The sequence below is a fragment of the Vicugna pacos genome, chromosome 32, assembly GCF_048564905.1.
Source record: "Vicugna pacos chromosome 32, VicPac4, whole genome shotgun sequence".
Lineage (NCBI taxonomy): Eukaryota > Metazoa > Chordata > Mammalia > Artiodactyla > Camelidae > Vicugna > Vicugna pacos.
This window is the reverse complement of record NC_133018.1, coordinates 15,391,390-15,417,436: the sequence shown is the minus strand read 5'-3', so window position 1 is coordinate 15,417,436 and position 26,047 is coordinate 15,391,390. Positions and strand designations below refer to the sequence as shown.

Here is a 26,047-nt window from a genome sequence, read left to right as displayed (position 1 = left end):
AGAAGGTTTTTTACATTTTTAAAGGAGTATATACATAAGAAGAATATGCAACAGATATTTACTATCTGTTCCTTTGCAGAGAAAAACTTGTCTGGGGCACGTGTGGTTTTAAAACCTCTCATGATAACCACTCAGGTGGCTCGGTCAGAGCAGCGGGACAGGGGGTCAGCTGGTACAGGCTTGGCATACAGTAGGGGCCCAATTACGATTCTGATGAAAAGGCTCACAGCAAAAATATTTCTCCCTGAGGCTCTTCTTTGAGCTTGGGAGCTGGGAGGTGATATATTGCCTCCCGCTAATCCCCAATCTATTTCAGTAGTGAAAGATCTTCCCTTGTTTGAATAAGTACTCAGTTGTTAATGCTCGCCTTCTTCCCTTTTGGCAGAAGTTTTAATTTTGCTGGAGAGCATGATGCAAGCATAATATTAACATGAACCACTGGATGGAGCTACAGCTCTAAGAAACAGGCTCAGAAAAAAATGACAAGTAGGAGGGTGGGAGTAAGTCTTGTGATTTCAGCATCTCCCCTGCCCAAGACAGACAGACACATTCCAGACTTGGCTCTGCCACATACCGGCTATGTGACTGTCAACAAATGACCTTAAGAAATACGCTCTAGCTCCACTGATGTGAAATGGGGGTGCGGGTGGGGGTGGGTAACATCAGTACCTACTGAACCAAGTAATTGTGAGATTTAAATATTATTAGGTAATGATATCACCCAGCACTGGGCCTGGTGTACAACAAATGCTCAATACACGGTAACTGTATCTTATTATTAGGATCTGAATACCACATCCAAATCCCAGAGTTCTAGCTTTTTCCCAGCTGGACTTCAAACATTCAGCTCATTTTTATTATCCAGAATTTGAGGAAGAGGAGGAGGGTGAAGGAACCTGGAGAGGGAGTGGGTGGTCAGGCTGGAACATAGGAACAGAGGCTGGGAGACTGAGGCTGGGGTGAGAGGTAGAGGCGAGTTTCTACCTGGGAATGGCTCTCTCTCTCTCGAATGTTGCCAGAAGCCGGTGTGCAGAGGACCCTACTGTATCATGACGAGTATTCATAAGAATAGGCAGGAAGCAGGAATACAGTGTAGAGAGCCCGCCTCCACTGGGATAGCTGGTCAACCCAGTCCCCCTACGGCTGGGCACTGTGGGGTCGAATGGGGACGTTGATTCGGTTCTGCAGCCAGTTGATATAATCCTCTTGAGGCATATGGACGACGTGTTCTCGCACAAACTGATGGGCAAATACAATGGCAGCCTCAGATTTGGTCTGAAAGCTAGGCTCAGTGCCTCCTCCCTCCCCAACAAGATCCTGGAAGATCTGCGGTTGAGGCTGGGCGGCCTCAGGATGCCTCCAACCATCCAGGCACTTAGGATGCCTGGAGCATCGTGCTGGGGACGGTTCTCTCAAGAAAAGGACCCCTTTCTAGCACTCTGGTTCAGCAGGCTAATTTTAAGCCCTTTCTTGTTGCTACTGACCCAAAGAAATTTGGGGAGAACAGGAAAACCCAGTTGTCTGCATTTTTCTCTCTTCTCTGCTCCTTAATATTTCTTGTTGTTGTTGTTTTTGTTTATCTATTTTAATTGAGGTGGAACCCAGGACCTCATGCAAGATAAGCATACACTCTACCAATGAGCTATACCCTCTCCCCCTATTCCTTAATATCTTTTTAAAAAGCCATTTGTCCTTAAACTTTTTTGGGTCCATAGACCCTTTTAAGAATTGATGACAACAACAGGCTTGCTTCCAGGAAAGGGTTAAGACACAAAACACAGAGTTTCATATAGATTCTGGATTAAGAGACCCCCACATCTCGGTTATCAGAAGTTCTGGGATGTTCTCACTGGGATATGAGCATGCTAAGTTTTATTAGCTAGGGCCCCCTCCTCTCTGACCCACTCAGAGATCGCCTTTTCCATGCCCCCTGTAATTGGCAGGTGGAATGTGGATCCCATACACAGACAGTTGTCCTAGAGTTAGGTTTGGACCAGCCTGAAAGAGCTCCACAGGATGTGTGTGGGGAATGGAGTCTGCACACACGAATTTGTCTACAGGGTCGTCCCCTCTGTCCCCCACTCCCGACCTTGCACCCGTACACCCACGCCCACCCAGGTCAGCCTGTGCAAGGGCCAACCTGCCATGAAAACATCGAGAGGCCTGCCAATGCCGCCATTTGAGTCTCTTCTTTATCCTGAGGCACCGAAAGCCTGATTAAAATGTACTTGTGCCATCAGATAAAATGAAGGAAGCGACTCCACTAACATCTGTTAATACCTTAGTGTGGGCTCCTCGCCCTCCCCCCATCTGCTGACACCTTTGGATGCCCTAGCTGAGTACAGAGCACTGGGAGCTCCTAGGGTGGGCGGGGAGGGTGAACGACTATGGAAAACCACTCAGTGGCTCCTCAGCACCCTCAAGATAAACCTAAATCCTTGACCTTCAGAGAGCTGCGCAGACTGACCCCTTCAATCCCCTTGGGACTGTGCGCCTTCCTGCTCTCTTCCTTCCGAACCCATGGGCGGCCACAGAATTCCTCCAACCAGTCACGTTCTGTCCTGATCTGGGGCCTTTGCACCTGCTGTTCCCTCCTCCTGACCTGCTCTTTCCCCTTCTCTTCACGATGCTGCCTTCTCATTGTTCAGGTCTCAGCGGAAAAGTCACCTCCCCTGTCGCTCTAGTCACGATGAGCCTCCTCTTACATTTACCTTAAGTCTGTGCTCCTCAAACTTTATTGTACAAACAAGTCACCTGGGGTCTCATTTAAATGTAGGTTCTGAGTTGGCAGATATGGTTTGGAGCCTGAGATTCTGCGTTTCTAACAAGCACCCAGGTGATGTCCACGCTGTTGGCCCAGGGGCCCACAGTTTTGTTCCTTATTAGGACTGCCAGTTATTTTATTCAAGTGTCCATTTATTTATGTCTCTCTGAAGCCCTCAAGTCTCCAGGAGTCACTGCAGAGAACATAACGACCCCTGGAGTTGAACAACCCAGGTCACGTGACAATCCCTCTCCTGTTCGTTGATGAGTTCACTGAAGGCCTTTAGGTCTTTTTAAAGCTGTGTTCCCAGCACTTAAACAGAGCCTGGATGTTGAGAGATGCCTGGATGTGTGTGCCCGAGGCACGGTGAGGGGAAAGGAAGAGGTAGTCACCTCGATCGCCACTGCGATGTCCGGAGAGCACAGTTCCCAGATTCTCAGGTCCTGCAGCACCTTCAGGAGGACGTGCGGCCGGATCCTCAGGTCCAGATTTTCTCCAAACTTCTGCAGTTTTGACAGGATCTTTCTGGCGGGGCGGAAAGTTTTTAGATCCTCAGGGAGTTTGGACAGCAGGTCAAAGTACCTTCAATTCCAAGAGGAGAGACCCAGTTAGGAAACTGCTGGGAGATGGGTCTGGGCACCTCAGGTGCCCATCACCCCTATCTCTTTTTACCACTCATGGGATGTCTCCAGGGCGGCTTTGGTATTTACCTGGGGGACTTTCCTCCCTCCTAAATGCAAAGTATCCCCAGGTCAGGTAAGTCTTGATTTTTAGGGACTGTAAAAGCTGAAGTATGATTTGCATCACATTTAAAAAAATTAAGGGCACGCTTTAAAGCGATGCATTTATAATTTTTCTATCAAGCAGACAGTGTGAAAAGCTAGAAGGAAGGAAGGAAGGACATTGTCATTCTGAAGCTTCTCTTTTGGGAGTTAATCAGGCCAAGGAGGACACGGACACATCTGTGGGATACCTCCTAGGATGCAAGAGGCTCTCACACACAAGATGCTGCTGCTGCTGCTGAGGGTGTGTGTGTGTGTGTGTGTGTGTGTGTGAGAGAGAGTGTGCGTGTGTGTGTGTATCTTCCATGACCCTGACCAATGAGTAAGCTTGGATCATGGCTTTGTGTGTTTCAGTGGGTTTTAAGAGCCTTTATAAGTATTATGACAGTGTCTAAGGTGATTTGGAATTCCATCCTTGAGATGGTGGGAACAAGGTAGGTTCTAACCTGGGGGTTGTTCAGGTATGATCAAGACTTAAGGCAGTGGGTGGCATCTCATTTAGAAAAGGTTTTTTTCTTCTGATACATATACATGTGGAAAAATTTAAAGAAGAAATTGATCATCCATCATACATGTTGGAATCTTTTTTTTTCCTCTCTTTTTCTTTTCTTTTTTTATGAGGGGGAGGTAATTAGGTTCATTTCTTTATATTTGGAGGAGGTACTGGGGATTGAACTCAGGACCTCATGCATGCTAATCATGCACTCGTCATACATTTTGAGCTACTCATACTGCTTTGTATTTGTGATATATATTTATATATTTATTCAAGTCTCTTTGTAAGCTCCCATTTTGCATTATTAAAATTGTCAAAGGGTTTCTGGGTACATTTTTAGACTTTCCCATCTTACTCTTAGATCTTGATTCACTCACCCTGACAGGATGGAGGTTCAGGAAATCAGACTCTATATTGCAAATCATCATAGAAACGGATTAGATGGGGGTTAAATCCTAAAGTTTCTTTGTTTGTAAAGTGGGGGCTAATATGTACCCTTCAGGATGTTTTGTGGGGAATAAACTCGATAATTTATGAAAATTACTTAGGGTAGTGTCTGCCATCCAGTCACTCAATTCACATTGCTTTCTGTTGTACTCATTGTCAGCCCTGTGCTAGGGCACAGTTCCTGGGATATGGCTTTGTACCTTTACGCGTTAAATCATTTGGGGAATATGCGTCTTCCCTTGTAGACCTCAGAATCTATAGAAATTTTCAAGTTGGTTTGCCTTGTCTGCCTCTCTTATGGGGGCTGGCAAGTTTGTCCTTATTTGCAAGCCTGAATCAAACAGAAGGTAGATATGGAGAACACAGCTGGGTGGATTATCTGTGGTTCAGGAACTGAGGGCTTCTTGCCTGAGTGTACTCTGGAGGTAGCCTGTTTGGCCGGGGGGTTGGGTGGGCTGGGGGAGTGGATGCTGGTGGTCAAGGACAGTTTTGGAACGATGCCTGTCTGTGTCTTAAAGAATAATGGAATCAAATGTAATATTGTAACTCCAGAGCCTCCTGTACCCCATTCAGGGACCGTCTTATCTGGCTCTCAGACACTTTACCAGTGGTCTGCAATTTCTTCTGAACCTCCTTTTACCACGGAGACTTGACGTCTCATCTTTGCTATATCCTTTTGGAAATTTGAGACACGGTTGAAAGCATGGAACTTCTGGAGAGCTCTTTCTTCTTGGCGCCTGCATCACAGGTTGTATGAGAAAGAGGAAGAAGAAATCAGATACCCTTCCCTGTGAATCATCCTAGCTTCCCTTTGAGATCTGAGTTAAACATCTTTTCTTTCATAAGGCCCTTAAGCCTCTGGGCCACTGTAATTTACAGCTCAGGGCACAGGATGGATGATATAGCTCTCTCCAAGGTCCTGAAATGCTCCTGTCTTGCTAAATCCAGTCGCTTTTTATCGGCCCTCATTCTCTCCCTATTTGGGTTGACAGAAGAGAAAAGAAAAGCTTCCAGTGGCCAGCTGGTGCTCTGAAAGGCAAGTTCCAAGTCTTAGTTATGACATTTACGGCTGTGCACGATGCCACTCTCACCTACCACTTCTTATTCCTCTTCAAATTTTCCATGTCCCTTCCTACTTTGGGACTTTGTATGCACTTTCCTGCTGCCTGGAATGTCCTCCCTTTTCACCGCACAGCCAGCTCCTCTTCATCTGTTAGGGCTCAGCCTCAAAGTCACCTCCCTAGAGAGGTCTTCTTGGATTACCCAACCTGAATTAGGTCCCCATGGCTTCTCTCTCTTTCTCCTAGAACCCTGCTCTCTTACCATATAGCAATGGCTATAATTTGTAATCGTATAATATATTGATTCATTTATTTTATCTCTGCCCACATCTTCCACATTTTCTGTCCTCAGTTCCCTGAGGGCAGAAACATGCCCTTTGTGTTCCCTGCTGTAGCCCCAACACCTAGCATCTGGTGGGTACATCGCAGGTGGCAGATGAATGTCCTTTGAGTGAATGGGTATATGTGTGTCCTTACTTTATGAAGATTTCCATCTTGTCCTGTAGACAGAAGCCAGCTTCCTGGGCCACACTGTAGAACTTGGCCCTCATGGTGTTACACACCCCACTCTTGCCATGCATGATGTCACGGTTGGCGCGGCTGTTGACACAGATAAGAAGGGCTTGGGGGCGGAGCCCATGGGATGGACCCATGAGACAGGCCTCCCTGGGTCCCTAGGTGCTCTGAAATAGGGATTCTCTGGATCCTGTCAGGTTCTCTACCCTCACCTGAAGCCTCCTTCAGCATTCCCCTGGACGTAGGAAGGATAGATCTTCCCAACAACATCAGGCTGGTGGGTCAGGCCTTATTAAATGAGCCCACAGTGAGACATCTGGTCATTTAAGCCCAGTGAATGTTAAGGATAGTGAGATGAAAATAGAATTTGGAGCTGGGAGACTCAGGTTCAAACTCCTGCACCATCACTTTTTAGACACATGGCCTCCAGAGAGACATTTCACCTGGCCAGGTTTCAGCCTGTTCCTCCGTAGAATGGAATGGCACCCCTGCTTCACAGGATTGACTTTGAGGAATAAGCAAGACAATGAATATGGAGTGCTTTGCCCAGTGCCAAGCATGGAGGAAGACTCTGCTGACATTGCCTGTGTTGTTGCCATGCATCTGAGCCATGAGCCCCTTCCCCTGGGAGTCCTTTGTCCTTCAGCAGTGTCTATGGCTTCAGGCACCTGGTCTGCATTGTGTTATTTCAACACCCCTGGGAAGACAGTGTGGTTGCCATAGTCTCTCTTGCCTGGCCTCCTCAGTTGCCCACCTGGCTTACCTTTTAGGCTTCTTCTGCAGTAACTGGGAGTGGCTGTCTCCACTTGTACTGCTGGATCTGTCACTGGAACACAAAGGGATGGTCTCAAGTTGCTTGCAGTCTGATTTTCACAAAAAGGGGTGACTTCAGGGGCCCCATGATACCAGCTAGCCTTCAGGATTCAGGTGAGGGAGGAGATCCTAATCAAGGCATCGGTAACAGAACTCAACGTATATTTTCCCCATATCTTGGTCTTTGTTCCTACTGGACACTCTACCTGAAAAGCCCTCCTTGGTTCTCTTCCACCTACTCAAATCCTCCTCTGTTTCGTGGCTCACAGCAAGTTCTGCCTGCTCTGATTCTTCTAGTCCAACTTCGACCTTCTGCCTCTGCGTACTGTCGGGATGACATTTTCTGGACCCTAGTTTCATTTGTATAAAATTGGTCCCTCCACCTGGAGGATAGGTTCGTCTTAGACCCTTCCAGCCTCCTCTCTACACCTGTCCGCACTTAACCTGGAGCTGAGTGCAGATTTGGTGAAGGGAAGGTCCAGTCCTCCTAGGCACATTGTCTTTGGTGTTCCCAGCCCCAGAATGCCTCTTCATTCAAGGATTCTCTTCTCTAGACTGGACCCTTGTGCCAAACACCCATTTCACCCCACTTTGGAGGCAGGCAGAGCTGGGTTCAGAGCCCAGCCCTGGCACCACCACCTCCCAGTGTGTGGATAAGCACCTCTGCTCTGGATTGTCAGTTTCCTCATCTGAGATCAGTCAACTCTTCACATACTTTGACCCTTTCTAGGTGTGGGCTGATCGAATTCCTTAAGTGGCTGCTCCCTCCTGTGACTTTGCCTGGCTAGGGTTCCTAGGTGGGGGTGAAGCTTGTTGCTCAGGCCCAACCTCCCCTCCCCTTTCAGGTCCTCCTTTAGTGACCCAGGCCTTCAGTGCCAGTGTCCACCACCTTTGCTCACACCTTGCCTCCCTTTGTTTCTTCCAGACACTGGAGATTTAACTTGACTGCTCTATCTGTGTGGTTATAGAGGCTCGTGAGACTGTTTTTCCTGTCCCTGTGATGTGTGGCTAACCTTTCCCTTCCAACCCTCGGGCATCTGGGACTTCTCTGGCCATTCCCAGACCACTCACTTCCCAGAGGAAAGGTTCTGGCTTTTGCTGCTTTTCCCAGAGGCTCATGGGACTGGACCTAGAGGTCTTAGGCCTGGTAGGTGATGGAGCGAGCCCTTATCCCACCTTGCTGGGAAGCAGAGCCCCAGTAACAATGCCCAGAAAGCCCTGTGTTTGGGTTCCAACCAGCTGCCCCAGCCCCTGCCGATGAGTTCTTTGAGGGGTGTGGGTGTTGGTTTTGATCCTCCTCCTAAAGGTGGCTCTCTTCTTTTCTAGAAGAGAGGGAGGAGGTGGGAGGTGAAGGAAGCAGCGTTTTAGCTGTGATAAACAAACAAACAAACAAACAAACAAAAGACCCCTCTGCTGGTCTCAGTCTCCCCTTTCCCTGGTCCTCCTTGAGTTTCAACCACACCAGTCTTTGCTCAGTTGACCTCAGCTTCCTCTTGTCTCAGATCCTTTGCACATGCTCTTCCCTCTGCTTGGAACACTAGTCCCACTTTCCCAGCGATAGGCTAGCTAATTCTTCTTCTTCCTTTTTCTTTTTTTTTTTTCAGGTCTCAGCTTAAATGTTAAACTCAGCCTTGATTAGGACCCTGGTGCTCCATAGTTACTCAATCCCCCATAATTCTCCTTCAAAATGCTTTCCACGGTCATGATTATATGGCTAACTCTCTGGGATTATTGGATAAATGCATGACTCTCCCATTAGACCAGCAATTCTTAACCATGGGCAGGATTCAAGGATGATTCCACGAATGCAGATGGGAAAAAAAAAACAGGTTATGTCTTCATTTTAACTAGCCTTTGGCAGAAATGGAAATCACAGGGTTTTGCACATTACATTAAAATTGTGGGAGATATTTTGAAAAATCATTTATATTTGACACTAATCCAAAATTACGGTAGTTATTAGACCTGCTGCTCAGTCTTGTTATATAAGGTATTGCTCAAGCAGCTCATTAGAGGACCATATATCCCAAATCTGGTTGCAGTAGCGTTTTTGACACTACTACAGAATTCTTTGTAAACCTGGGAATTTACAAGATGCATTTAAAAGCATTTTTCTGAAAGGAGTCCATAGGCTTTCTTAGACGGTCAAAGAGCCCATGACACAAAAGGAGTTATAACCCACCCTGGCCAGATGGTGAGCTTCACGGGGGCGGACTGCATCTGTCTTGTTTATTGTTGCATCTCCAAAAACCCCAGCACACCTGCTGGCACATGGCAGGGATGGCTGACTATTCTCCAGATGAATAAATGAGTTGGGGGCAGACCTTCACCTCCCCCAAGTCACTCAAGTCAAGAGGGAAGGGCTGGTTCTTTAACACCCCCTCCCTACTTCATCCCTCTGCTACTGGGAGACTCTGATTTTATGGTATGTAATTGTTGGGGAGAAACCAAGCCCTGGGAGTTAAGAAGCTTATTTCCAGTGAAGAAGGAAAAAGGTTTCCTTCTCTGTCCCACTTTCCATAGTCTGGTGAGGGCCATCTCTGGGGTGCACCCTGGAACTGTGGGGTGCCTCCCTGCACCTGATAGGGCCCAGGACTTCCTACCTTGATTTGTGGGTGGTCTGCATATCTTTATAGGCAGAATCACTCTTGTTTTGTCTGAGCATTGGCAAGACACTGCAAAGCAAGATGAGTCACTTAGTAAGGCACTGAACATATGGTGCTGCTAAGACAGCACATATCTGTGGGAGAACGAAGAGTTCTCTTTCTAAAGCAGAGATCTTAGACTTTACAGGGTATAGAAATCCCCGGGACAAAATGTTCAGAACACAGATTCCAGAGCCAGACTCCCAGAGAGTTGCAGACATTAGGCCTGAAGTGCCACACACAACCCACACACATACCACACACATACCACACACACATACCACACACACAGACTTCTGATGCAGGTGTGTAGAGAGCATACTTTGAAAACTGTCCATGAAATAACGCCCCTTCGAAGTGCTTGTTAAAAAAAAATACAGTTTCCTCTAGGGATTCTGATTCAGTGGGTCTGGGATGAAGACGAGAAATCTGTATTTTTCACAAACACCCCAACAGATTCTGATCTTCAGAGACATTTTGGAAAACACCGTTGGAGGATTTGAAGAGGTCATCTTCTTGGACGCTGCTGTGGTCTGAATGTTTGTGTCCCCCCCCCCAGGTTTCTGTGTTGAATCCTAACCCTCAAAAGGATGGTGCTAGGAGGTGGAGGCCTTTGGGAGGTGAATTCGATCACGAGGGTGGAGCCCTAATGACTGGAACTGGTGCCCTTGTGAAAGAAATCCCTGAGAACTAGCCTGCTCTTTCCACTATGTGAGGACACGGTGAGAGGGCGGTTGTCGATGAGAAAGACAGCCCTCGCTGGACGCTGAATCTGCTGTCACCTTGATCTTGGACTTCCCAGCTGCTGGGACTGTGAGAAGTAAGTGTCTGTTGTTTATCAGCCACTCAGTATATGGGATGTTTGTTATACCAGCCTGCATGGACTAGGACAGGTGACCAGAGGGCAGCCTGGCCCTGAAGCTGGGGGCTGGTTGGCTTTCAGGGGTTCCTGAAACCCCCAGAATTCAATGTCAGTCTTGATGGGAGCATATCTGGTGTCTAAAGTGAAATATGAATCCAGATTCTAAAGTGAATAGGGCACAAGAAATCTGACAGCTTTTCCTAACTGTCTCTCAGCAGCTTGGCAGAGAAGCCTTCAATATTTGCTGTCTTAGCGAGAGATTAGGGAGATTTTCGCTGGGAGGAATTGAGGGAGGAAGGGAAACTTCAACAGGTTCTTGCTCTGTAACCATGGTTATTTTATCGTTAACGTGAATGCAGAGGCCATATGATAGGGTGTGTGAACACTGGGTTCTCGTGTGGATTTGTCTTTGAGGATCTGAAGCAGATCACTCTTGGCCATTCTCCTCCATCTACAAGATGGGCCCATGGTAATGGGTACTGGTGAATAAACCCATCTCAGCAAGGTGCTGCGGAGATTGTGTGGCATATAAAGTACGTGAAATAAAAGTAGCAACCATCACCACCACCTTCACCATTTATTGTGTGCTTGTAATATGCCAGGCACAGGCCAATATGTTGAACACATTATCTCAATAAATGCTTAAACTGACTCACTGATGGAGAGATTATTCCCGTAACAGTAGTAACACTTGCCCAGGATATTATGATTTAATTCTCACTACAGCCCCTTGGGATAGGTTGTTAATGAGTCTCATTTTACAGAATTGGAATCAGGCTCAGAGAGGTAAAGCCACTGGCTCAACAGCACACAGCAATTAAATCAAGGAAGTGGAGATTGACCTTAGTCTACTTGGTACCAAGGCCAATGCTTGGATGATACACAATCTCATTTTACAGATGAGAAAACTGAGGTTTAAGGAAAGGCTGAGGGATGTGTTCAAAGGCACCAGGTCTTGAATGCATGTCATTCTGACTCCAAAGCCCGCGTTCATGGTGTGAGTTCTTACAAAGGAAGGAGCCTCTCGGAGCTGATGCCTCCTCACTTTGTCTGTCTTTAACGCTGATCAGCGGCCAGGGCCTTAAGGGCCAACACTGTCTCGAGGGCCTTCAAGTGCCACCCTCCAGAGCCCCGGTGTGAGCTGAGGCAGCTGCAGCAAGATTCATCACTAACAAGCAGAGACGGGGTGCGAGGCATGTGCAGGTGCTCGGTGAACTGTAATTACGGAGACAACAGTAACCGGTAAGTCATGGCCAGCATCCCAGCAGGCTGAAGGCAGTGCCTCGTTTCTTCTCGGGGAGCAATTTGCTCACTGAGAGGGATCTGCGCTGGGGAAGGGAATGTGGGCTCTCGCCTGCGGGCTCCCTGGGTCTTTTAGAGGTCATAAGTCCAGGGGACAAGGTTTTCATCCCGAAGACGGACACCTTAGGTTCAAGTCTGACTCTATGAGCTAATTACCTTGGTCACCAGCTTGAAATTTCAAAGGATTCTTTTTGCTCTGAGGATAGAAATCAGAATCCTAGAGGTGACTTCCCAGGTCCCCAGACTTACACCTCCCTCCATCCCATTTTGGTAGCATTTCAGTTCCTTGCAGGTGCCGCACTCCCTTCTGACCACGTCTGCACGTGCTGCAGTGTGTTCGCCCCCCTGGCCTGCCCTCCCTCCTCTTCCCACACGCACAACTTTGGCTGGCCAGCTCTTTTTCATTCTTCATCCAAAATCTCAGCTGAAAGTTTCTTCCTTGAAGGGAACTTCTCTTGATCCCCATCCCCATCCCAAACTAGATCAGACAGCCCTATTGTCTCCTCTCATAACGCTTTCCGCAATAAAGAATATGATCCATCCACATTCATAAAGGTTCACTGGAAGAATGAATGGGTAAACTTTGGATCCCTGGGAGGCAGTGCAGCAGAGTGGTTAAGAAACACTTTTTGGAATTAGAAAGATCTGGATTCAGGTTGTGGCCTTACCATTTGTTAGCTGGGTGACCCTGAATGAGTTACTTAGCCTCTCTGAACCTCATCTTCTTATTTGTAAAATAAAGATGAGGGTACCTACCTCGTAGGGTTGTTGGGAGGACTTAGGGAGGTGACACACAGGAGCTAAGTGCACAGTTTGGGGCTCGTCACAGAGAAAACGCTCAACACTTGGGAGCTGCTGTTCTTAATGTTACCACGATCACTCTGACAGCCTTTATTTGCTCCCAGTGTCAAGGGAACATACCTGGGCGCTTGTTTTTGCATCCCGTTTTCCACTGTGTTTGTTCTCCGAGTATCTTCCCGAACCATCTCCAGGAGCTTCTGCAGATCTGGTGGGAACAGGAGGGGTCACTGTCTGCAGGGTGCTCTGGAGGCAGGACTGAGCAGGTCGGGCCCAGCCCCCCAGGCTGACATCGCCTCTGCTTCGGAGTATGGGGGAGCTGGAGAAGGATTAGATTGGGGTCTAGAAGTGTGGCAGGTTGTAAATGTGACATGTGGCTCCTCTGCTTATAACCGAGGACTGGCCATTTTCCTTTGGGACGATGTCTAAATTCCTCCACGCAGCCTGGGAGGCCTTGCAGGGTCTGGGCTGCCCTCTCTCTCTCCTGTCTCGTCTTACATTTTGCCCCGACACCCCCACCCCCACCTTAAACTCTATCATCGCCTGGGAGAAGTGCTTCCACTTCCAAGAAGAAAGCATCCTGCTCGGGGAAAACCCTCCCTGATCCCACAGACCTGAAGCTCCAAACTGCTGGTCCACAGGCTGCATCAAGCTTGCAATTGCGTCTGATTTGACTTGATTTGATGCCCAAACGTTTCAAAACTGGGAGTTTCCCCTTAAAAACTCCAAGCCTCCAGCTTCCCCAGAAAGGACTCTGAGATGGCCCATTCCTGCCACGTGCCGACGGGGCCTTTAGACTCTCCCGTGCACTCTCCGGCGGCCCACGGCCCCCTCCCCGCCTCACTGCATTACTTTACTTGTATTTTCATACTTAATAGTGTTGCTTTTTACCTAATGTAGAGCTATTTCTTTGTGCCTGACTATTACGAGTTGGCTTGTGACCTCCAGGAAGACAATGTCGAAGTCCTAATCCTCGGGACCTCAGAATGCGGATTATTCATATTCTTATTTGGAAGTAGGGTTCTTGCAGGTGTAAGTAAGATGAGGTCATACTGGAGTGGAGTGGGCCCTTAATCCAATATGACTGATGTCCTTGTAGTAAGAGGACAGAGACATGAAGGGAGAAGGTGGCCATGTGATGACAGAGGCAGAGACTGGCCTGACAATGTCTCCACAAATCAAAGTGCCAAGGGTCGCCAGCAACTACCAGAAGACATAAACAGCAAGGAAGGAAACGTCCATGCAGGTTTCAGAGGCAGCGTCGCCCTGCTGACACCATGATGTGGATTCTAACCTTCAGAACTGGGGGACAATAGATTCCTGTCGTTTTAAGCCAGGAAACGGCTTTAAGTTGGAACTTTGTTAGGGCAGCCCCTGGAGGCAAATACACTGACGCTCTCAAAAGTTGGAAAATAATATACATTTGGAGTAAGCTATGTGCTTCAAGAAAAGTGGGAGAGTGGATGTACAAAGTGTTTTATATGGATACAGATGTGCAAGTCTCTGGTACTGTCCTTGCCACACGAGCGTCTCAGTCCACACTAGCTGAATAAATAAGTGAAAAAAAGTAGGAAGGATGTGGGAGACTATGAGCGAGGTCTGGAAAATCAGTGAAGGAGGACAAAGCCAATGCAGACACTTCTCACTCTTTAGAGGTGCCTGTAGTCAGCTCAAGTTCAAGTCTCAAAGCCATGCCTGGAAGGGGGAAGCCCGACGCTTCCCAGGGCCGTAAGTTCCATCTTGCTTATGCAGTCACTGGGCGCCAGGGGAAGGGCACCTCTCACTTAGTGACCTGGGAGCCATCGAGGCTATGACAAGCATCAGTGTTTAACCGTTTTCCACTCACCTTCCTCCCCCTCAAGTAGTTTATCTTTCTAGTAACTTTTGGGCGTGACTCCATTTGACCTGAATCTGACCTGCATTTCTGTCTTGTCATGCCCACCTCCTCTACTGCCACACATCCCAGAATCCTTGGGGGGGGGGCCCGGAAGCCCATTAGGGAAGGCACGGAAGCTACTTCCTCTACCTTTTTCTCTTCTCCTGGGAACCTAGCAGCAACATCCGACTGCTCCCCAACTCCTGCCCCAAACCATCCCTGTGGGTGGATCCCAGCAGATGAACCGAGTGGCTTGGCACACTGGGCAGCCCTCCTAGAGAATCACGTATAAGGCACCATATTTCAATTAATGCAGCAGGGTTTCTTTCCTGCTTGCTGATAATGCCTCTGGGCAGGAATAGAGTTTCCCCAAGGAAGAGAGACCTGTGATGGGCGCCTACACTCGGGGGAACCTGCTTACGTCCCAGTTTCCAGGGTGATGGGGATGCCATGTGCAATGCTCAGAGCTCACAGCATCCTGTTACCAGATGCCAAATCACACCCTTAAAGAAAAAATTCTGACTTCCTTCCTCCATTTCCCATTGATTTGGGAGGGGACCAGTCCACAGGGAGGCCACGACCTGCTGTTCCCAGTAATTTGCATCCACAAAGACTTCATTATGACGCCAGCCCTGGAAATTAGACCTTGGTCAAATGGGACGTCTCTCAGAATAGGACTCGTGAATTCAGAATCAATTTGAGGAGGTTTTAGAAGGCAATGAGAGTCTGGGAAATTAATCTACTTTTGTCAAGGCTCTGACAGATGCACTGGAGGTTAAAGTATGAACAGAGGGAAAGGGTGAGAGAGCGGAGGTAGACGGGCTTTCTCTCCGGGGTGTAGGTCTCTGGTGGAAACGCATCTCCTGGCCATGGCTGAGCACCTGCTGTGTGCCAGGTTGAAGGTGAGGAAGACACTGTTCCACACCTGCAGGGAGCTCACATTCCTTCCCCCTTTCTTCTTTAGTAATAGAAATGTGTGTGTACATGTCTGTGTGTGAGTGTGTGGACTTTTGTGTGTGAGGGGAGGCATCTACTAGCTCAAGGCAGATTCAGGGCAGACTGGTCAGATCTAAGGTAGGACTTACTGGCATGGAGAGGCTCTTCGTCGGGCTTGGTCGAAGACGACTCATTGTCCTCGACATCCTTGCTGCCCATTGCCTGGGTGATCACACTTTGGGGCTCATCTGAGCCTGGGTTCCCGGAGACCATGCTCTGGGGGGAGGACCCTCCACTCGTCCGAGACAGACTGAGGGTCGAGCCCCGCCGGCTTGGTTTGCGGCTGGTGGCGCGTATCACAGGAATTTTGGATTTCTTGGTCTGCAGGAAAGAGAGAAGAGAGGGGGGTTTCCGAAAGAAAGAAGAAAGGACAGAAAGATGGAAGGAAGAAGATGAGGAGGAAGGAGGGTGGAAAGGAGGGAGGGAGGGGGGAAGGAAGGAAGAAAAGTAGGAAAAAAAGTGAAAATCTGGTTCTGAATGTGCCTTCCTTTTTGTTCTTTACAAACACCATGAGACACATGTGGGTCTGGAGAGACCTTCTGTCACAAATCGAGATCATTTATACATGTGTATTATTTGAAGCGAGCGTGGTGAGACTTCTGCTCAGCGAGTACCAGGGTCGCCCAAGTAGTCACTCCAGGAAGCCAAACGAATATCCCCATGATGCTGCCATTGCCCAGAACAGTTTTTGACTTTTCTTTTGTAATAACCATCAGAGTTGATTTTTACACTGTGGGGAGGATGGGTCTGACTTCTTTAGCTGCATCTTGGATTTGTGTTCACTGGGATTTGTGTTCATTTCTGAAGAATACAGGATGGAGAAAATTCTATGAATTCAGGAAGTGGAGGAGAGGAAGGCAGACTTGTCTCACATCAAGAGTGATGGGGTGGTACTCTTGTTTGGGGAGGAGCCATGATGGAGGTGGGCGGGGCTCCTGGACGACGAGTCCTAGGAGGTCAAAAGCGCAGGTGGGGAAAGTCCTGTGAGGGGAATGTGGATTTTTGGAAGGAAAGAGTCAAAGTGGACAGGTTATGTGTGTGCATGCGTGCATGCGTGTGTGTGTCTGTGTCTGTGTCTCCAAGTCTTCGGCTTCTTAACTTGCCCAAGATCACATATCCAGCGAGTATCAGACCCAGGAGCTACATCTAGGTCAGGCCGACACCTATGCTAATTATCATGCTTTGCATAAGAAATACTTTAAGCAATGCCTTTTTCAGTGGCATCGAAATTGCCGATCCCATGCTGATGAGTCTTTATGACCTTTAAAACAGCAGGTTTACAGTGGGGAAGAAGGCCCTTAGCAGCTCCAGAGTAAGAACTCAATACACGTGTGGGCTATCGTGTACACTCAGTTAACAGACACTATTTCATTTGAGAACATCTGAGCTGAAAGCCTTTGGAGGGCAGTTGGAAGTCTTCTTTGGATGAAACTCAGTGTCTGAGACCCTAGGGAAGAAGATAAGGAGAAGAGGTAGCACTGAAGGCCACACAACATTTAGTTAATATCTAACAGGATGGAGAGAACTGTACTATTCAGCAGGACTCATGGTACCTTGAATGTGGGTGGGACTTTCCAGCTCCAGAAGAGGGGAGGGATTTCTTGGTTGCACAGGGCAAGGAGGGGGTGGGAGAAGAGGGAGGAAGGGTGGTGGGGGAACGCTAGGGGGGGTTAACACATAATGTCTCTCTGTGGACCGTCAACATACCTTCAGTGAAATTCTACATAAATGATGGAATGCTTCAGAATGTGATAGCCTGCAGGCAGGGGAGAGGGTGGGGTGGGGGTGGTGGAGTTTGAAGTGGGTTTAACCAGATCTCCAAGGAAGCATGTGAGTTGCAAAATGACTGTGATAGAGAAAAAGCAAAGGCCAAAAGTTGGCATGTCCCCACTGTTGATAAATTAGGAGCTTGATACAATGTCCCCTTTGTCCTGGCATTGCAACTGACAGAGATCCCCTCTGTGCCCTGCCACCCTGGGGAGAGGTGATGGCAGAGTTCGGGGATAAAACACTTAGAAGTAGCCTTTTCCTGTCTCACCTGGGACCATATGAATTCCTGACTCTGGACACCAGACTCCCTCGAGCGATGCCACTTTTGAAGGCTGGACAGATTGTGTCAGAGGCAGCAGTGAGACTTGCAGTGAGCACTGGGCTCAGAGCCAGGGGACCTTGGGGGTCCTTGAGCAAGGCACCTTCCCTTGCCTCCGTTCCCTCATCTGTACAACAGAGAGGATGGGCTGCGGTGATCTCAGAAGAGCTTTCCCTACCCAGAGGTCTGTGTGCATCCTCCTTGCGGTAGGATTTCATCTTGTGCTCCTAAAGTTGCCATTAATTAAAATTCAATTAACAGCCGCAGCCAGGAAATCCAAAGTGAAGGGCTGACACTTCTGATTAATTGAGAGCGGCAGAAAAATAAAATGTGGGGGGAAGATGTGACAGGCAGATTTAGCATCTTGCTTGCCCTTTATTGAGCTGACTCTCTCTGAATCGACTTAAATCCCCAAATGCTTCTTCTCTATTTTGTGTATTTCACTCAGGAGCAGTGTTCGCTAGCAGGGACTGCTTTTTTGGCAACAAAAGGAAAAGATTTCCCTGAATGATTTCTTATACTTTCTTAGAAGCAGAGGTTTCAAACTGGTGGCTCACGGGGAAACATGTGTAGTTGCCCAGAATTTTATAAATTGGGGATATCTTTATATAAAAACTGAGGTTTTTGGTCTCTCTTGAAAATGACAAGCCCTGGTTCCCATCCTGACACGGTGAAATGAATAGAGCTAAGTAGAGCTTCTTTACTTTAGCTGTGCAGGAGAATTCCTGTTTGCCACAGACCTTACCACTCCCTACCATATTATCCAGCCTGATTTTTTTTTCATTTATGCAAACTGCCTGGCTCTTACGATCACTGCCTTGATGCTGACAGGCTTCACATACAGAATAATAACAGTTGGGAGTGGATTGGAGCCTCTCAAAGTCATCATTTTGTAGGTGGAGAGACTGAGGTCAGGAGAGAGGAAAGGACTTGCCCAATGCAATATAGTGAACTGAGTCACAGGGGTTAAATGAGGTCTCCTGACTCCCACCCTCAGAATGGGCCACACTGCAGCCCAGAGTTTGAGCCACAAACTTGCCCCGTGGAATTCAATTCCATTAGAGTTCAAGTGCGGTAATTCACTCTCCCCTCCTCCCATTTTAGTTGTGAATATCCCTGAAGGACTTCTTTTTTTAAAAATTATTTTTTAAGGTTTGTGGCTCCTGCTGCTTTTTCTGTGCGTCTCTGGAGACAGATGCACACGATATCACCATAGCAACTTTCTGTGATAAAAACAAAGGCTCTTCTTCTCAGATTTAGAAGCGCCCTGATGAAAGAGCAAGAAAATTCTGAAACTTCACGAGGGGCAATTATAATCATGAAATACCACAGAGAACATGCTTCTGGAGAGCTCAGTGTTTAATACACAGACCCAGGATTAACTCTTGGCTCTGCCCTTGCCCGGCTGTGTGACCTCATGCAAATCACTTAACCTCTCTGAGCCCTAACTTTCTGCTCTCTTACCTGGAAATGAGAATACCGCCCCATGGGGTAATTAGGAGGACAGAACTGGCTAAAATCACTAAAGAGCTTCCTAGCACACACCCTGGCCTATTGTTGTTCTGCGCAAAAGGGGTTTCTAAAAATTATATAACCACAATAAGACGCAGCATGGTAACATTTTCAAAGTGAGGTGGGTGGTTGCATATTGTTTCCTGAGGTTCTTTAGTCATGTTGTGAAGTGGGCAGAAGCCAGCATTATTCCCATTTTGTGGTTCAGCAAAAATCTCTCAACTATCTTTAGCTGTCTACCCCTAGCATCACTGTTACTATGGCGCTTGTTTTTAAGTGCACGAATTGTGGATACGAATACGAATTTTGTGTCAGGAGGAGTTTTGAGTGAAAAGAACAGACCTCTTGATGTGCTCTTAATAAGAAATACATGTTCTAGTTTGTAGAAAACCCTGTCTTTTGAATCACTCACTTCTTACTTTCTGACTGTGTTTAAAAAAAAAGAGAGAGAGAGAGGCAGAGACAGAGACAGAGAAATGACTGTTTTTGATTAAAAATATAAAGTGAGGTGAGTCCATTTCCTTCTGGAGACATCTTATTAAGCAGATCCCAGGTACTGCTTCTCTTCTCTGTGAAGTGGTGTCCAGCTAAATGTCATTTCTTCTACAATCCCCAGATAACCATTTTAATTACAATTTACAACCCCCCCCCCCCAAAAATCCAACAGCATGAAGTTCTGACTTCCTTTCACTCAGAGAACCAACTAGGAAAAAAATCCCATCAGAGACAAGACTGGCAAAAACACCTCCAACCCAAGTTGGGGCTGGAACACAGCCAGCAGAGTCGCGTGCAGGTGGTTACCTTGGGCGCTGTGACGAAGTGCTCCCACCTCTGTCCAATGGACTTGTCCTTATTAATTTTTTTTATTGTGTTCTTGCTTCCGCCCGGGTCCCTGCGTGAGAAACAGCTTAATGAGTTTTCCCTTTCTGGGGCCTCAGTTTATTACAAGTTCTTTTAAGAAATGCAGTAAACAGATGATGAGTGGTGGCTGGTCTCCGCCAGGATCCTCTCTTAGACTCCAGGGCAGGTCTGCGGTTCCTCCTAGGGCTGAATTGAAAAGCACTTCCATTTCTGAACCTCTGCCTGTGCTGGTGCCTAAGGGCCCCACCAGCAGAGACGCTTCTGAATAACACGCAGAGAGAATGACTGGGTGGGCTTGTGGGGAACTTGTCGGGTGGGTTACACAACGCAAATCACTGGTTTGGAGTTTATTAAGTGGAAGCTCTACACTAACCTACACGCAAGATGCTTCCCGTGCATTCTCACTGAAGCATCTCAACCAAGCCTTGTGATATAGTCACTCATTCCATTTTATAAATGAGCAAACACACTCTGGGGGGCTTAAGTCACTTACCTAGGTGCATATTTGTAACGAACCTGTCCAGGGCCCTGTACCTAATTTTGTGTTATAACTTTGTATTCTTTTTCCTAAAGGGCCCCTCTCCCCAGTTAAATAAACTTCAGGTCCCACGAAACCTGGATCTTCCCCTCATGGATTGGGAAATCTCTGGGTGTGAGACTAAAGCCCCAGCGAGTTTTGATGGTGACATGCCTACAACCCCTTACCTGAAACCCATGGCACCAGACGTGTTGCCAAATTTGGAATTTCGGCATTTTGGAATGGAAATATGCTGCGTATACCATAGGTTAACATAATCCTTCCAGTGGGGCCCGGGGTGCTGTAATCAGACACCCTGTAATCAGCACCCTGTAATCACACACTTTAATTTTTCTGCAGTGGTATCTGAAAGTTTACGCTAGGTGGGATAAAGACCATGAACAGCTTCAAGTCAAGTTTTGCTACCAGATCAGTTTGGGTCGTGTCAGATTTTGCTGCAAATGAGTTATGGAAAAATGGAGCTTAAGAGAGCCTTTTGGATTTGGACCTTGTGTCTATGTGGATTTCTGCTGAGAAGTCAGCAGGATGACTCAGTGTCTGCTCTCTCAACTACCTTTACCTGACGCTCTATCAATTGATCCATCTATTGATCTCTTCCTCTATTCACCCCTGTCTTTCTTTATCCCCTTTTTCTTTACAGAAAGGATTTTAGAGGGCTGGGAATCCTTTACATCATTTGGTTGGCTGTCACTTAGCGTAGAGGAAGGACTCGAGGGAAAGAGATGGCCAGACCAGTTTGATGGGGGGAGGTACCAGGGGAAGTCTAGACTTATCAGGGGCCGCCAAGTGCTGGTGGCTGGGGGAAGATGCTCAGAGAGGGAGCATCTAGCGGTTCACAGCCACAACTGGAAAAATGCCCACAGACGCCAAGGTGAAAGTTGGGCTGGGGAGGGCGGGGTGAGAATGTGCCTCTGAGCTTCTTGTAAGACTTAATGTTTGATTACACAATAAAAAGCCCTCTGAATAATTAACGGTGAAGCTCATTTGACTTTGGTTCTGCCTGCCTCACTCCCGAGTAATCAAATTAGGGAATATTTAAAATCCAGCCAGAGGAAGGAGCAGCGATACTTTAGTTCTACAAACAATATTTAAACGGGCGGCACTTCTGAAGTCTGATTTAAGGCTCACCAACTGGAAGCCTGAGCGCTTCCCGCTTTGGAGCGTTTCTTTCAAGACCACAGGGCTTTTCTTGCTTTTTCCTTTTGCTAACGCAGCCCCTGCTGTGCCTCCAGCCTTCTTGAACTTCAAAAGCAACCCACCTCCGCCCTTTAAAATTAAATCTGGTCCTGGCCACGCTTTCAAAAATCTTAAATATTCAGACCCAACCAGGAAGATGGAGGCTTTTCCGTTCACGCAGACTTCCAAGACGACCCGAAATCTACTGCGACTTCAAGCAGCAGGTTAAATGAGCTAAAAATGCAAAATGCGAGCTTCCCAGAGATCTCAAAAGGCCCTGAGCATCGCTCTTGCAAAACCATTGATAAAGAAAGGGCCTGGTTAGACAGACTCGGTCTCTCTGATGTTGCATTTTCAGTAGCAAATAAGCCAAAGAGCAGTATCAGTGGCAAGGAGGAAAGAACATCACCCGAGTGTCGTGGTCCACAGCGGACTGACGACACACACCTGGTCCCAGGAGGGCGAGCGAGTCGGCGTTCCTTCCCACCACCTGGAGGACTAGTCAGTGCCGTTCACCCACAGAAAGGTCCCAGGTCTTCCCGGCTCCTTGAAGTCGGGTGTTAGCGCTGTGACTTGCTTTGTTTAAAAATCCATGAGTGAAAGTCACCTGTGGCTCTTAGGGCCAGTGCTCAGGTCGGATTCCCTTTTCTGCTGCGTAGACCAGGAAACTTGTGATGAGATGGAGCTCCAATCAGCACGTGTCCTTTGAGTGACTATGATGAGCAGGATCCCATGTCGATGACATGTAAAAGGGGAGCAAGAAATGAACTTATGTCGCATTAAGCGGCTGAGATTTGGGGCTTGTTCATGACAGCAGCTTAATTTAGCTTACCTAACCCATGTCTCTGTGAGATTTACTGTCTGTGTGACCTCAGGCAAGTCTCTCCGAGCATCAGAACCAGGAAAAGGGGTGTATCTTCGCGGTTAACAGTGGGCTTAAGAATCAGGTGGACCAGCTGTTTGAGCCCTTCACCTGCCCTGCAGCTTCCTGGACATGCGAGTTTGTGTAATGTTTAGCTCCTCTGAGCCTCAGAATCCTTTTCTATAACATGGGGAAATATTAACTAAGCCAGAGGATAATTACAGTGAGGATGCAATGAGGGGGAGGGAAATAGCTCAGTGGTAGAGCACATGCTCGGTATGCTCGAGGTCCTGGGTTCAATCCCCAGTACGTCCATCAGAAGGAAAAAAAAAGATGCAATGTAATGGGGCTTGTTAAGAGCTTGGCAGGGTACCTTGTATAGAGAACTGAGAATAGTTGAGTTATTGACAGCACACTTTTATTTCCGACAGAGATCATGGTGTGGCTTTGAAGGAGGGCTTCATGATGGGGAAGGAGGCACCAGGGCAGATCTGTGGGGACGAAGTGGCTATGATTTTCAGACCATAGTTTCTCCCCACTGAAGCCTTCTGGGGGATTCTATTTGCTAGAAATCAAGGGAAGAAGTCATCAAGCACCATTGTATCTCTTTTAACTGTGCCCACCAAGCACATTTTGTTCCTCGTAGTCACTTGAAGACATCTATCCACAGTGGCAGAGTAATTTTCTCAAATCCTTCACTCTCTCTTTCCGAATCTGCATTTACTTCTCAGGTGGAAAAGCCTGTTGGCTGGTTTAGGACATGTTCACGTGTCCACGACTGAGATGGAGAACAGAGGTAACTGCTGATTTTGCACCAGGGAAGGGACAGAGATGAAAGCTCTCAGGATCTCCCATGCTGGGTGGCTCATCCTACCTCCCGAGGGATAGATGCTCAGATCCTGCCACGTTGCCCCACTCCTGCAGAGATGTCCACCCGCGTACAGGATGGAGGGATGACGCAGTTAAATCAGTGCAGGGAGAACCAGACACTTCACTCAAATGTCACCTTCTGTGTGCGTCTTCCCCTGATGACCCAATTTAAAAGTCGCCCCTCGACCTTGTCACTGTCATATCATCCTGTCAATTTCTTCATGACACTTAACACTATCTCGAAGTATCTTGATTATTATATGTTTATTATCTGTTGCTCCCCCATCTCCCCTAGGATAGAAGCTCCAGAAAGCAGGGACCTTGTCTGTTTTCTTCATGAGTGTATTCCCAGTAGAGCTTGAGAAAAGGTAGTTTTGAGGAAAATGAGACCTTCGGAGTGTAAGGGAGGTGAGGGGGCGGGGTGGAGAGGACACATGACAAGGGGAAAACAACTTAGGTGTAAGAATTGCTATGAAGTGTGTTGTTCAGAACAATGTTGCTTTTTTTTTTTTGTGAGAGTGACAATCTAGCAAACACTCAAAGATCTTGGGGGAATTGCTTAAGTATGTTGATAAACTCCACAGTCATTAAAAGAGGTTTTAACATGGAGAGATGTTCCCTGTATATTAAATTAAATAACAAACATTTAGTTGCAAAGCAGTAAGTATAGAGTGGTCTTTTTCTTAGAAAAAAAAAAAGGAAATTATATATTTATATATCATATGATCTTAGTTAGTTGGGGTCCCTTTTGTGTCCTGGCAAATATTACTTTATAATGAGTTATTCTTTTTTGACACCAGATTGCTCCCTAAGTTAAGTGAAGACAGGACTTAAGCTAGAAAAAGAGGAAATAATCATTTAGTGGTTAAGTGCACATGCTTTGCAGCTGGGCTACCTGGGTTCAAATTCTGACTTCTATTAGCTGTGTAACTTAGTTACATATGTAACTTGCATAACTTACTTACTTCAATTCTCCATGCCTCTGTTTCCTTTTCCATAAAGCAGAATGAGGCTCAAATGAGGTCATAAATCCAGAGCAGTGCTTGACACAGAAAGCACTCAGATGCCAGCTATTTTCTTTATAATACAGTTGTTGGATTTAGGTGTCTGTGTCCTATTTGAAATGTTTTATATACAGAAAGTCATCTTTAATCTTTCTAAAGGAGGGGTGGGGTCTTTGTGGCTGGGAAGCCCAGCCCTTGAGTGACTGGACTGTCTTAATGAAAGGCAGGATTATATCCTGGACTCCCCAGTTAAGAGTGGGTCCAGTGGTGTCTCTCTGGGACAGCCGGAGGCCACAGGACACACATGACTGTGATGCTCACGCAGCTCCGGGAGAGAGCACGGGATTATCTCTGACTACGAAGACTCGAGGCTGTTGGAACAGCTCCTTCCCCCTGCCTGGAAGGTAAGTCGGTAACCCTTTACTCCCCTCTTTGGTCAGGGGTCTGCCCTGATCCTTCTCTGGGGCGGAGATGAGCACCACTGGGGAGAGGTGTCACTAAGGCTTGTAGCGCTTGCTTACACCTGGTCTTGTCTGCGTCTCTGCAAAGATCCACTCGTTTCTAGTCAGTCCTTGGAAATTTAGTCTCCAATAAGAATAATACCAATACAAGTTCACATTCCCATATCTAATTCCAAAACCCAAAGGATCTTGAAAGCCAAAAAAAAATGTAATAACATATTTGGTGGCAAAACTGATCTGATGAGAGGCTACTGATGACCCTTCTTTACCCTGAGTATCCACTTAGTTGTAAATACTCATTCCTTTTTTTTTTTTCCTGCAGAAATACATTTGATGAGAGGATGCTGCCCTAGTCCCCTCTGGGAGTATGATGCTCTATATAAAATACGCCCCATATTTCTTTTCTAAAATGCCCCCAAAAAAAGAAGAAGAAAAAAAATCAGAATTTCGAAATGCAGCTGGTCCCAGAGTTTTGAATAAAAATCTATGGGCCTTGATATATAAAACAAGTCTGACTTTGCCTGAATAGAGGCTTCCATCTCTCAGAGAAGGGTAATTAGCACATTCATTATTGAAGTCTCAGTTTCTGCTCTGTTGTGGACCCGATCATCTTGTCAATTGAACTACACTCTCCTGCCAGCAACAGAACTAATGAGGATGCTGAGAAAAGATAATGTGTTTGAATTGCCACATGATGAAATTGGGAAGACTTTTTTTTTTTCTAAATAAAGCAGAGACTCAGATGTAACTCAGAATGACATCCTAAAATCTGTCATCTGTCCATTTACCCAACCATCCGCCAATCCATCCAAATATGGGAACGAACAAAGTGCCTGTAGCATGCTCGCTGCCAGTTAGTAAAGTTTTGCTGCCTGTAGAAAGCCCACTTTGAGGTATTGAATCACCCCGTTTTCTTGCTACAAAATCCAGAGGGGGCCGGGATCGGTTCTACGGCCATCATTATGCCTAACTAGAAACAAAACCTCTGGGATCTACAGGTCCCGGAGGATGGGTGTTTTCCTTTTGGAAGATGCATGGTGGGTGTCAGGACTCAGGGTTTATAAACTCAGGTTTGTAACAGAAGATGCTAGCTGCTTGATGGTGGGAACTCAGAAAAGCAGAGTCAGGAGAACTGAAGACTTGGTACTTCCCTGGTTGTTCCCTGGATTATGTATCTTTGCAACCAGACTTTGGTTGACCTTCTGTAGCCACCCCCTCCCCCCACCCCCACCCCCCACCCCGTCTCCTTGTTATGTTTGTCCCCGGTGAACATGGATCTTACTTGTTGATAAAATTCTGCTCAGAGGTTTGTTTAT

General features: G+C 47.1%; 1 protein-coding gene across 4 annotated transcripts in view; it reads right to left on the bottom strand.

Annotated features, from left to right (window-relative positions):
* Positions 1-829: 829 nt before the first annotated feature.
* CCDC60 (coiled-coil domain containing 60) overlaps positions 830-26,047 on the bottom strand; it is a 224,351-nt gene continuing 199,133 nt past the window's right edge. For 3 of the 4 annotated variants that reach the window (XM_072953089.1, XM_072953087.1, XM_072953090.1), the window contains 8 exons: positions 19,761-19,851; positions 15,448-15,679; positions 12,610-12,694; positions 9,483-9,554; positions 6,830-6,892; positions 6,028-6,150; positions 5,095-5,226; positions 2,702-3,346 (listed from right to left, as the gene is read on the bottom strand). In XM_072953089.1, coding sequence (XP_072809190.1) covers positions 3,034-3,346; positions 5,095-5,226; positions 6,028-6,150; positions 6,830-6,892; positions 9,483-9,554; positions 12,610-12,694; positions 15,448-15,679; positions 19,761-19,851 — 1,111 coding nt within the window. In that variant the 3' untranslated portion in view covers positions 2,702-3,033. Of the gene's footprint in view, positions 1,240-2,701; positions 3,347-5,094; positions 5,227-6,027; positions 6,151-6,829; positions 6,893-9,482; positions 9,555-12,609; positions 12,695-15,447; positions 15,680-19,760; positions 19,852-26,047 lie in introns of those variants that run through there. The other variant, XM_006204909.4, reaches the window with a different exon arrangement.